The sequence below is a fragment of the Parasteatoda tepidariorum genome, chromosome 5 (assembly GCF_043381705.1).
Source record: "Parasteatoda tepidariorum isolate YZ-2023 chromosome 5, CAS_Ptep_4.0, whole genome shotgun sequence".
In the NCBI taxonomy this organism is placed as follows: Eukaryota; Metazoa; Arthropoda; class Arachnida; order Araneae; family Theridiidae; genus Parasteatoda; species Parasteatoda tepidariorum.
In genome coordinates this window covers 17,337,055-17,350,223 of record NC_092208.1, presented here as the reverse complement: position 1 = coordinate 17,350,223, position 13,169 = coordinate 17,337,055, and the positions used below count along the sequence as shown (strand labels likewise).

The window sequence follows — 13,169 nt, the reverse complement described above, 5'->3', positions numbered from 1 at the left end:
CTCATTTTGTGAGTTCTGTTACAATCGTACCCTGTTACAATTGACCCCACTCTCCCCTACAGCTTTATTGTTTTACCGGTTTGCAGTTTACGTAAATGAATCATTTGGTTAACATTGTAATGCAATAGGTTAAAAATAAATACAAATAGAAAGCATATAAAAATCTGAATAAAAACCCATTAAATATATGTTTAAATATAAAAGTATTGCATATAAACTCGTGCAAAACATGTAGTTATTAAAGAACTATAGCGTGTCTAATAATTTGGTCTAATTATTATAATATACTAACATATTACCTGATATAATAACTATTCTATATTTATATAATATATAGTATAATTTATCCAATCGTCGAATTTATATTACATATCGCCTAATTCAACCAATTGATACACGAGCGTTAACAAGTGCTAACCGGTTTCAGTAGCTTAAAAACAATAAAGTTGTATAGTATCACCTGAGTAATTAAGATTTTACATAGAATCTTATAGTGCGTCTAATAATTTCGCCTGGGACTGTATGCTTTCGTTCAGTAAATGTGGTTAAATTTGGTAATTTTATTATGATACCTTAGAGCATGGCCCACAAACCATTTATATGGTGAAGTTTATTTGCCAGTTTTGTTCTTTTTACTAAATGTGTGATGTTAAGAACTATAGTTTTGAAAACCAGAATTTCCCCCTAAACCATTACCATTCGAACGTATATTCTGGTTTTATTTATCAGAAACATTATTACCATACAGTAGGGAAGAGTGGGGTCAATTGTAACAGGGTAAGATTATAAAAGAACGAAAATTTCGAGTGTCGGGTTCTAGATTTGGTTCCTAGGTGGCGCACTGGGTGTATTTAATAAATCTACATGTGCACCCCTGCTTTCAACCATTTTTATGTACTTTTGAAAGAGTGACATCACAAAAGATATTTTCACGCTACGTAAGTACTTTTTTTGGTATTAGAATATTATATTGTAACAAAGTAATTTTGTTTAAACAAATAAAAATTATTAACCAAATATGTAAGTGCACACCTTAATTAACATTTAAAAGAAAAATATTAGTTTTGTTAATTAACTAGCATTGTTTTTAACAAATGAAGCTGAAATGGCGTCTTGGGGACGATTGTAACAGCTGGAAATAAATAATCTTATGTTTACAAACCATTCTTAACTCTTTAAGAACCACCAATAGTTTCCTATATCATTTATATTATGTTGCATGTGCATTATTTTATTTGTCACCTTTCGCAGCATAAATTAAAGTTTTAACCCCTTAAAGTTAAAAGTTTAACCCTTCAGGTCTCTGCTCATCATTATTTTTACTCCTAAAATATCACTACTATATTGTTCAATAAAAAAATATATCACAACTATGATAATATGTATAATTAACTATGTTTTAGTTGAATTTATGAACTGTTACAATTGACCCCGTAAGTGGGGACAATTGTAACAAGTGCACGACTGTCAAAAATTGTTAATAACTAATATAATAACATTTAAAATAAGGTATTTATTTTTTTTCCTAGTAGAGGATAGTCTACTTTACTCGTCTATCAATTACTACTAATAATATATTGGATTTTTTGTTAGTTAAAAATAGTTAAGTAAAAAATGTTACAATTGACCCCACTCTCCCCTACTGTTTTTACCAGAAATTTTTTCTTTCCGAGTAGCGTGGCTTAAAACTTTATATAGCAAAAAGTGTTTGGAAAAAAAGCATTTGAACTTAGAAAGAGTAATATTTTCGCTCTCTTTAATCTTTTATTGCCTGATTATTCTATAATTTAAAACATAATTCAGTATTTATTGGTGATTAATTTTAGTGCTTCAATTTTGACAAACATATAGATTACTATCACGTATTTCAAGCTTCCATATTATTATAAAATTTCTCTATATATTATTATCGACAAATACCTCTTGCAGATTATAGTAAAAACACTCTTGGGCCATTAAATCGAATGAGAGGGTTTCAATTACCTCATGAATGGGCCATTTATTACCAGAACTGTTTTATGGTTGACTTACGGCTATGATCGTAGAAGAAAGAGAATATTAATTTGAATACTATTCAGAAATTGCATGCAAAATCACATGCATTTCACGTATAATCACTACGATTGAGAAATGTTTTTGTTTCACATGAATATGGTTATTTTTGATTCAATTGCGGCTTGAAAGGTAGGTTGGGATGTAATTAATTGAACTTCAGACTGGAAAAATGAATATAGTAGTAGGTTATAGTTCTTTAACGATTAATGTAAGTTAGTTTTCATAATGATTGTTTATTATCATTGAGGTGATGCTTTGCTATGAAATTAAAATTAAAATTTTTAACCTTCTAATTGGATTCTACATTTTATTAGGATTCTAAACTTTTAATAATGTAAAATGGCTCTAATTTTTTAACATTTTAACAGAATTTCAAACTATAACACATTAGAAGGATTCTGAATTTTAATAATTTAACACGATTCTGTTTTTAACATTTAAGCAGAATTCCAAATTTTTTATATAGCATTTGTTTATTACCCATTGGAAAAATGGGTCTTGGTTTGAGTTTGATGGCGTCTACCCACTTTTCAACTGTGTTCAAGAATAATAGTAAACTGCTCTCATGCGTTGCTATGGCGACCGCTGCTGTTTTTCTTTTCACTAGCAGGCATTTTTAATGTATTTACATAATAATAATCTAAAGTATTTTATATTCTTTTTATTATTAACTTATAATTACTGTGTTGACAATGATTTTAATATAAATATGAATGCTGAGGAAGGAAAAATATTTTGTGACGTCTTGAAACACGTACATGGGCAGGATATGAAAATCAATCCGACTACAAACATCAATTGAGACAGTTTTTGCAACCCATGATTTGAAATGTTGTGGCGTTTAGCGGAGTCAATCCAGAAAGAAAAAGCATTTGACCAATGGCTGACGTAAAATATCCTCAGTGATAACATATCATTGGTTAGAATCCCTCCGCCATCGGGCTAACGGTGAAAGGTTTTCGTGTAACGCGAGTTTGTTATTCCGCAAAGGAAATTCTATCCCAATGGTTGATCCAGAAGTTCCCTTGTCTTCTGGGTTGGGCTCCAAATTACAAGGCTACGGAGTTGAGCATCGGTTATCGTAAACTTAGAATTGGGTCAGCTGTTTAACGTCAGTAATAAAATAAAATGTAAAAATACAGACTATAAAAAAAATATTCTGAATTGTTGTTTTAGGAATAAAAATGTAAAAAACTCTGCATTATCCAATATTTTATGAGTTAAAAACTCCGAATCCGTTAAAAAATTGTATATTTTAGGAATATATATTTTTGTGTAAGTTTTCATATATTAAATTATTTATTAGCCATGCCTGAACAACCCATGAAAATTTTAATAAGTAGGCAAAAATCCGACTACTTTTATTCAGAGTGCAAAATTTTTTCATTTTTATTTTAAGTACTTTACTATATATTAGTTTAAAATACATTCCATAAACTATATTTTTAAACAAAAATATGAAAACTATTTTAATTGTGGGCAGTAAGTAACCATGTCTGTAAAAAATTGAGTTTATTTTAAAAACATAAAATATAATTTTTTATATATTGATAACTTCAATTTATTCATTACAAATTATTTTACAGCATTAGATTGCATAGTTTCACCTCATTTATTGTAGAAAGTATAAATACAGTATTTTTCAATGTTATATCTTGTCATGAGGTATTAACATGAGATGAAAAACAAACTTAAATAAAAGATAAGTAAAAATTTATTTACCAACTCATTAACGATCTTTGTGTTTTATAAGGACCATTCTAAAAAGACATAACTTCGCATTAATTATTTTTCAACTCTAATTCAACACAAATCATTTTTAAATTATATCTATCACTGCCTTTATGAAATGTTTGACTGAAAATTTAGCCTTTTTCCACAAGAAAATGCTTTGTGTTAATTTATATGCATTAATTAAATTATTCATATTTGCCAATTATTTTAGTAAATTCAATTGAAAGAATTTTTTTTTTCGTGTAAGTTTACATTATTTTATTCTGTCAATCTTCTACTATGTCCAAAAAGTTTCCAATTTTTTAAAATTAAACAAAGAATTTTAATTCAGAGTTTTTCTTAGTATTTTCTTGCAAACTTAATTATTAATATGCAAAACATGATTTAAAAAATTGGATTTAGGTATTAATGAGTAAAAGGATAGGAAATGAACTAAAATGGATAGGAAGCATGCGATATTGTTTATTTACACAGCATATTGATTACAATCATTATATGTATACTATTATCAACCATATAAACAATCGAACTTTCTTTGCCTGATTGAAGGTGATAAAAACCTTAGTAAAATACGCGGAAATCGTGTGTGAACTGCTCACTATTTTTCTATTTGTCTATTTTATATTCCTGTCGTATCCTTCGCGTACATTCGTTGAATTCTAATAAAACAAAATCAATTTTCATTGTTTGTTTTTATAAGAAAATCAATATCGTTTATTTCGTTGAAAAACTAACAGCGAGGAAATTTAGTTGTGGATATTTATTTTCTGCCAAGATAGTTTGCTCATAAAATGTAAATCACCAGATAAAATAGATAAAATATCACCTTTGTGTCACTTTTTAATGATATGTATGCAGTAAAAAGATTGTAAAATATTATTGCTGCCATAGTTTGAGGATATATTTTACTTGTCTATGAAATTAAAATTTGAAAATAGCTTATTTTTAAAGGATAAATACCTGCATGTCATCGAACTTTTATCTTTAATTTCCTTTCAAGCTACAATTTTTATTATAGATTTGAAACGGTCACAAAAATAACAAATAATTTAAAAAATCCCAAACTTTTGGTTTGTACTACTTTTTAAAGAAATGGAAAATATTTTTGATTTATCATTTTGGCTTATTGAAATGAAATTACCATGTTTATGTAGTTTGTATCTAACTATGTATAAATAAAAGAAACTAGAGGAAAACTAGAGAATTGGAACTAGAGAATTGTAAATAAAAACTAGAGAATTGTATCACAATATTTGAGAGAAAGATTTTCCTGAGTATACTTGGTGGTGTAATTGAAAACAATAACTGGAGAAGGAGATTTAACTTTGAACTGTACAAGATTTATGAACAACCTGATATTATTTAATACATAAAAATAAATAGAATGAAATGGATGGCCCACGTGATTCGAATGAGTGATGACAATACAATAAAAAAGATACTGCTTTTTAGACCCACTGGAACAAGAAAGCGGGGAAGGCCGCGGTTGAGATGGGCTGGCTCAGGGGAATCTGATTTTCTAGCAATTAATGAAAATAATTGGAGATCAAAGATAAATCGGAAGTTGTGGAAAAATCTTCAGAGGAAGTCATTGGCCCACATTGAGCCGTCTAGCCAACTACGATGATGATGATGTATAAATAAATACCTAATGGTGTTTTCGCTGTTTACCATTGTCGTCGGTTCATTTTTAGTGCCCGGAAGCTCCCATGATATTTTCTCCCATTAATTTCTCTCTGTTTTTTTTCTTTGGCTGTCATCAGCACAAAATTAATAAACGTTATAAAGTTATTGTTTGTCTATAAAATATTTTTGTATCCTAAATTTAAAAGGTTGTGACATTAATTTATTTTGATTTTGATTGCAGTAAAATCCTAGTGTACGTTACATGCTTAGCGCCATTTTGAAAAAAGTCGTGACTCACAAATTTACAAATCTCAAGCTAAACAGCAAAATCACACCACAAATTCCAAAATGCAATGGGATACCTGCATGTGACGTAGTGAGGGTACCTCGATTCTAATTGGTTGTTGAAACGTGGCATTCGTTTACGTTAGCAACTGTTCTTTCCATTCTATTTCGGGTAAGTCATCCCCGTCAAATATCAGTTCTCTTAAGTGACACATTCTAAATTCTTTCACAAAGATTCTTTCTCAAAGATTTCAGTTTTTCACTATATATTTACACAAAGACAGGCGCGAAGCCATGTAGAACATAAAAAAAACTACTTATTCATCGAAGTTGCCAGGTACACAAAACAAAAATATATCACAGTTATAATAAAATACGTAAACAAATAATAAATCTAAGTTAAGTAAAAGAAGTAGATGAGAAAGAATTATATTTCAACTAATACGGAGTGCTATACGGCTCTATATTTAATTAACTCAAATTCATATCAATTATAAAATTTTGCTGTGTAGTATGTTATCTAAAAGTAATGAAGGGATAAACTATGTATCTATTATTTGAGAATAAAGTTTTCAAACAAGAGGAACTTATCATTTTGGAATTCTCCGGGAATTATAAATCAGGTAAGTGCAATGATTTTTACAATAAAAAATTTGCTTGTAAATAATTTTTTTTTCTTCATTCGTTACTTAGCATTCTAACTTATGTAGAGAAACTTAGTTCAACTTTAATACTCCCTTTTGCTGATAAAGATTTGCTGGCGCTGTCGTCATGGGTCACATGTGTGGCTATGAGAGGTCTTTTTCTTCTTGAAGTACAAGTATCCAGTTTTATTTTATTTTATAACTGTCGTTGAACATCTTTTGGGCTTACTAATGTTCAACTTCTTAGTCTTGTAATTTTGAACCCAATCCGGAAGACAAGGGAACTCCTGTATCAAGTATTGGGAGATATTTGTCTTTGTTGAGAATTTTTTGCTAGAACTAACCAGGATTTGCGTTACATGGAGAGGAAAACCTTCCACGATTAGTCTGACGGCAAGGGGACTCTAACACATGATCCGTCTACCACTGAGGATATTTCAAGTCAGTTCTGTAGTCTGTGCTAACCGGTTACGGAATTCGTATCGACCAGCCATTGCTGGGATTCGAACCCGGTTCACCTCATTGGAATGCGAACATTCTGTCCCCTGAGTCATCAAGTACCCAAGTGCAAAATGGCTAAAAAGCGATAACTAACCGAATCTCGCCAAATCTAAAACAACAGATTGCAAACTTTATCGTCCTCGTAAGCATCGCTAATGTCGCCAAATCTACCGAGTAACGCATACTAGGGATTAAGCCTTGATTGTTTTTTAAATTATAAGTTTAAAAGTAAAAGAGTTGTTTTTTTTTTTGTATTAAACATAATTTTATGTTACCTTATTTGAATCGGGGTCATAATAACAATATACCTTAAATTTTAAATATTTAATTAGAAAAAAGAACAGCAACGACGGAAAAAAAATTATTACTAAACAAAATTATTTATGTTTACTAATCGATCTTAATAAAATCATAAGGAAATTAGATTCATGGATATTGTTTCTATTTTTTACCGATCAAATTTGACTCGAAATAAAAATTTAAATTAAAAAAAGGAATGTTGCACTTGGGAAGTTGATGGCACAAGCGCAAGCAAATGTAATTCTTTATAGAGTAAATAATTTTAACTTTCGTAGAAAAAACGGTTTTATGCTCAGGAACAACAATTATTGCAAATCAATCGTCGGGGTTGGTAATCGGCTGCAAACCTAATTAGCAATTAGTTTAATTATAGGCTTAGCAGTTAGCTTAATTATAAGTCTGCATAAACGTTTACTATTGATTGGTTGTTTGCTCCTAAATGCAATAATATTTTCAAATATTTCATCATCGTGTTACGTTCTTGTTTCCAAACCAAAATGGATAGAAATATTTTTGATTAACCCGCCATTTCATAAAATAAGCCTTCTACATAAAAATTATAACCCCCTTAAGAATTAAAACCACGCCATGATCCTTTGTTTATTGTTCTGTAATCCCATTCAACGGAAACTTTTACTTTCATTTTTGCCAATTTAATGTCAAATATTATTTGTTTTAGTATTCAACAGAGTAATAAACTTATTTTCTCATTAATCCAATGCAATTATAACTAACCAAATGGGTTAGATCCATTAAAAAAGCGAAATTCACATATTTTCCATTGTTACCAAAGATTTTTTTTTTTTGTTCAACCACGCCTTTTTTTTCAGCTGGTCCAGGCACTTCACCTTTTACGTTGTTTATCATTTTCATAAACATAATCACTAACACTTTTCTTTAAGCGATCGCGAATAAATTACGTGTTTAGAGTAACATAAATCCATTTTGAATTACAGGTTTGCCCAAAGATTTCCATTTCGAATATCAGCGGTGGTGAGATATTATAATTTAAGTTTATAGCCTAAAAAACTTGTTGTTTACAAATAGTTATGAAAAAATACCAGATTTCAATTTTGATGGTAGGGTCTGTCTTCTCACCCTATCGCATTTAAAATCTGCAGGGTTCATTGATTTTTTAATGTAAGAAAACTTATGCCATTTTTATTTTTTTGGAGAAAGTCTAGCGTTTTTCAATTTAATTTAATACGTACACATTATAATATAAATTATTATAATTAAATGAAAAACAAGCGTTTAAAAAATAAATAAAAGTGAACTTAGTATTTGGTCAATAAGAAGGCCAGAGACTAAATTTTTTGAAGTCAAGTTTCGTTCTGAATATGATATGCTATTATTACTTTTGAAATTAATTTTCTGACTTTCAGTGCGATTTTTTTTCTGTGCTTTTCCGACTCTTTTTTGTTTTAAAATGCATTAAGTTAAAAGTGATGCAAAGAATATAAAGTAATATTGTAAAAAAAAAAAAACTTTGCACAAATAAAAGTTTTAACAGTTGTCTTACACTATTTTACAAAAACAAGGTACTTTATTTTGAAATGGGAGCAAAGCAATTTGAAAGCAACCAAAATGACTTTTGTAAGATTAGATCGAAATAAGGTTATTTTTAATGTGTATAAAAAGCATTACGCATAATTAAAAATGTGTGAGCCAAATTGGAAATTATTTCAAAATTAGTCCCTAGATGCATCTACTCGAAAAATTAATAGTGTATATAGTTAGGTCGAAATGTTTTATTATTATAGGAATTTTGCAAACAAATTCGGGTCAAGTTAAATAAAGAAAAAAAAAGGAATAATTAAAATATGAATTTGATCAATAACAAAGCCGTGGTGGCTCAGGGGATAGAGCGTTCGCCTTCCAATGAGTTTAACCGGGTTCGAATCTCAGCGATGGAAGGTCAATACGAATTCCGTACCCGGCTCTCACAGACCACAGTGCTGACGTCAAATATCCTCAGTGGTAGAAGGATCATGGGTTAGACTCCCCTTGCCGTCAGGTTAACCATGGGTTGTTTTCGTAGTTTTCCTCTCCATGTAACTCAAATACGGTTTAGTTCCATGAAAAAGTCCTCCACCAAGACAAATTTTCTCTCGATACTTGATACAGGAGTTCCTTTGTCTTCTGGATTGGGTTCAAAATTGCAAAGCTATGTAGTTGAACATTACTAATCGTAAACCCAAAATCGGGTCGGCAGTTCAACGACGGTTATAAAATAAAATAAAAAATCACAAAGCATGAGCCGTGGCGGCTCAGGGGATAGAGCGCTTACCTCCCACTGAGTTGGCCCGTTTTCGAATCCTCAATAGCTGGTCCATTAGAATTGCGGTTCCAGCTTGCACCAAAGACAGTGTTAACGTAAAATATCCTCAGTGGTAGACTGACTGATCATGTGTTTGAGTCCCCTTGTGGGAGCTTTTCGTGATTTTCCACTCCATGTAACGCAAATGCTGGTTAGTTCCCTCAAAAAGTCCTCCGCAAAGGCTGATTTCTGCCAGTGCTTGATCCAGAAGTTATTTTGTCTACTGGATTGTGTTCAAAATTACAAGGCTACGGAGTTGAACATCGGTAATCGTTAACTCAAAAAATCGGGTCGGTGGTTCAACGATAGTTATGAAATAAAAATAAAATTACAAAACAAAAAAATATCTCAAATCATATCTAGCAAAGCTGATCATTCAATTCAACTCTACTTACCAAAATATTACTCACTAAACTAACGAATCATTATGCTTCTTAAAAAAATCAATAATCGCCGCAGACTATAAAAATTATAACACAAATAATGATAGTTATATAAAATAAATAATTGCACAACTAAAAACGTGTTAGTGACTAATGACTGAGATTTTTATAAATATTATAAAAATCTCAGTCATTAGTCACAATATCTTTTTTATTAGTCATCAACAGTATCTAATCTTTGTGGTGATATCTTTAGTAATAAAATCACTACAAAAAAATAAATAATCGCCGTAGACTATAAAAATTATAACACAAATAATGATCTTAATATAAAATAAATAATTGCATAACTAAAAACGTGTTAGTGACTAATGACTGAAATTTTTATAAATATTACAAAAATCTCAGTCATTAGTCATATGATATCGTTTTTATTAGTCATCAACAGTATCTAATCTTTGTAGTAATATCTTTAGTTCAGTATCTTTATAGTAGTAATATCTTTAGTTTAGTATCTTTCTATAGTAGTAATATCTTTTTATAATAAGTCATTTAATATCTTTTATCTTATCTTTTTATCATCTTTATATCTTTTTAACATGAAATATATTCATAATCTAGCTTCTCTAAAGTACCCTATTTGTTTCATGACCAGTTTCTTTTCTTTGTACTTTAGGCTAATGGAAGCACAAAGGGAGTTAGAAGAGTACCAAGAAGGGAGCCGCGATCTGGAGACAGAACTGGAAATTCAGCTGGAGCAAGTGGAGAAAAGAAACAAAGAATTGACCTCAGAAAATACCCACCTAAAAGCAGAAAGTGAGATACTCCAGGTAATTGCATTTTGTTTTTAAAACAAATCTTATAAACGTTGATGGGTTCGTTTAACAAGGAGGATGATCAATAGTTGTGTTCGGGTTTTAGTTTGATATGGATTATTAAGGTTGATAAAAGAAGGGAGTAAAAAATAAAGTTAAAAAAAGCGAAAGGAAAATAGTCGAAAATGTGATATTTTTACTAAATGAAAATGTAGTTTTTACACTAGAAATAATTTCAATATTTTCAATAATCTATTTTTAAAGTTATAAAAAGGGAACACTAATGTTAATTAAATTTTATTTGAAACGTTTATGCAGTTATATATTTTGAATTTTCAACAAACAAAAGTGTATGCGTCTGTGTTTAAAAAATCAAAATGAAGTAGTTAGTTTAATGCTTTATTAATAAAGTATAATGTAATGGTAAAATGAGTCTGAAATTTCTGTAAAAAAATTAATTATTCCTTGAAGACACTTTCTGTTATAAGTAAAATAATAGTGAAATTTGTTTTAATTGTAACTAGATTTCAGCAAACAATGCATACAAATTCCCATTTTTCTGGTTAATAGCTTTGAGGTTCAATAAATCATTTAAACTGAACTATTAAAATTATTTTGAAACTTATTACAAACTACTAGTTTGTTTTATTCCATAAAAATTAAATTAAAACAAATTCACAGTTTTTTTTAATTTATAATTTTGAAGTTCAATAAAAACGTATGCATCTAGCTATCAAAATTGTTTAAAAGTTCTTTACGAGACATAAGTTGATTTTCTAAAATAAAAAATTAACATTTAATAAAATCACATTTCTGAGATTTAATAAAAACGTCGCCTTTCAAACGTTGAAAATTCAAAGCACATTACTCTACCAAAATAATTCAAAAACTCGTTAAAATATTTTCATAAGTTTTATTTAATGAAAGTTATATTAAAATGAAATCAGGATTTTTTAAATGCCATAAATATACAGGAAATAAAGATCTTGCAAATAATATTAACATTTTAAAAAAGTTTATTGAAATTAAAATATGTAATATTAAGCCGTATTTCCAAACTGTTAGGGTGTTTAAATTTCTTTAATTTACAATATCAGTTATTGATAACTTTTTGAATATGAATGAAAAAAAATTTCAAACTACTTTCTTTGGATTTTATATTTTGATGCTTATATAATTCCGATCTATCAAACTTTTTTTTGGCAACTGTCAGAATATTTTTAATAGTTAAAAGAAATACCAAAATGTATTTTTGCTTGTAATTAGAGTGTCAGAAAAAAAATATAAAAGGCCACCGGTATCCCATCTGCTTCAAAGGGTTAACTGTTCCCTAATTTCTCACTGATGTTCTTAAAAAAGTAAATAGTATCGAAAGTTTTATATTTGTTTTTCTGACTTTGTTTTTGAACATCGTGTACAAAACGAAAACAATGGTATGAGACTTTGGAACATAACTAACTTAATAAGAGATAACTGAATGTAAAATATTAAAATTTTAGACAAATCTAAACATGTGATTCTCTTTTACTAATGCAGATATGCATCATATTTTCTCCGCAAGATTTACCAGATTATCAACGTAATCGATGTTATGAGTTCTTTAAAAAATATATAATCTCATTTTGTAGCCTCTACTGGCTATTATTTCTACCGAAATTGGTGCAAAGAGTTAATTTACTTGATGCTGTGATCGCTGTGAACAATGCGACGATATTAAGCATTGTCATCGGCTTAGCCAATAATAATCACTTTTAAAAAGTGTATTTAAAGAACACGCATTAGGAAGATTTTTTTTTTCTCTGAGGGAAGAATACAGCTCTCGTTTCCAATATCATTCCATCAATCGAGTGTACAGAGGAAGTGGGTTTTAGTCCCTAAAATTAAAAGAAAGTGAATACTAGAAAATGGTCACAGTCACATAGTTAAGACATTATTAAAACTTTCTCCTAATCCTGATGGACAGAGGACACGCGACACCGGAGCGCGCGTGCTAACACTTTCCGTTCCATTTTGCATTGTTATCGTCTGCTTTTTTTTTTTACATATTAGAATAGAATAAAGGATTTATTTTTGAGAATTCTATTTGATTGCGTTCAACAGGACTATTTTCACTTAACTATATCCCCTCTATATATTTTTGTTTGAAAATATATATTGTTTAAAGTTTGTTCCTCTAGGTCAAAAAGATTCAAAGTTAGTTCCACTCGTTGCATTTCTCGGTCATTCTTTCCTTAGATTCTATTTCAGACATCTTTTTTCTATACTCGTCAGATTTTGCAAATTTTTTTTCCATTGATTCTTGCGTCTTTTTTTTGTCAATCTCTTTCCTTTTGTTTTTCCTCAGTGAGAGTGAATCTTTATAATTAATTTATTTTGAGTTAATCCGTATAAAGAACTACTAATTAGCTATCGTTTTTTCTCTTTGTGAAACAAGAACAAAAGAAAAGTGTTCTACAAATAGCGTTATATTCTGATTGAGTTACAACACTTTCTGATATTCTTGACT

General features: G+C 29.5%; 1 protein-coding gene across 2 annotated transcripts in view; it reads left to right on the top strand.

Annotated features, from left to right (window-relative positions):
- Positions 1–13,169, top strand: part of LOC107451183 (nuclear distribution protein nudE-like 1-A) — a 96,971-nt gene that overhangs the window by 39,793 nt on the left and 44,009 nt on the right. For both annotated transcript variants that reach the window (XM_043054618.2, XM_071181166.1), the window contains exon 2: positions 10,525–10,678. In XM_043054618.2, the coding sequence (XP_042910552.1) occupies positions 10,525–10,678 (154 nt within the window). The remainder of the gene's footprint in view (positions 1–10,524; positions 10,679–13,169) is intronic.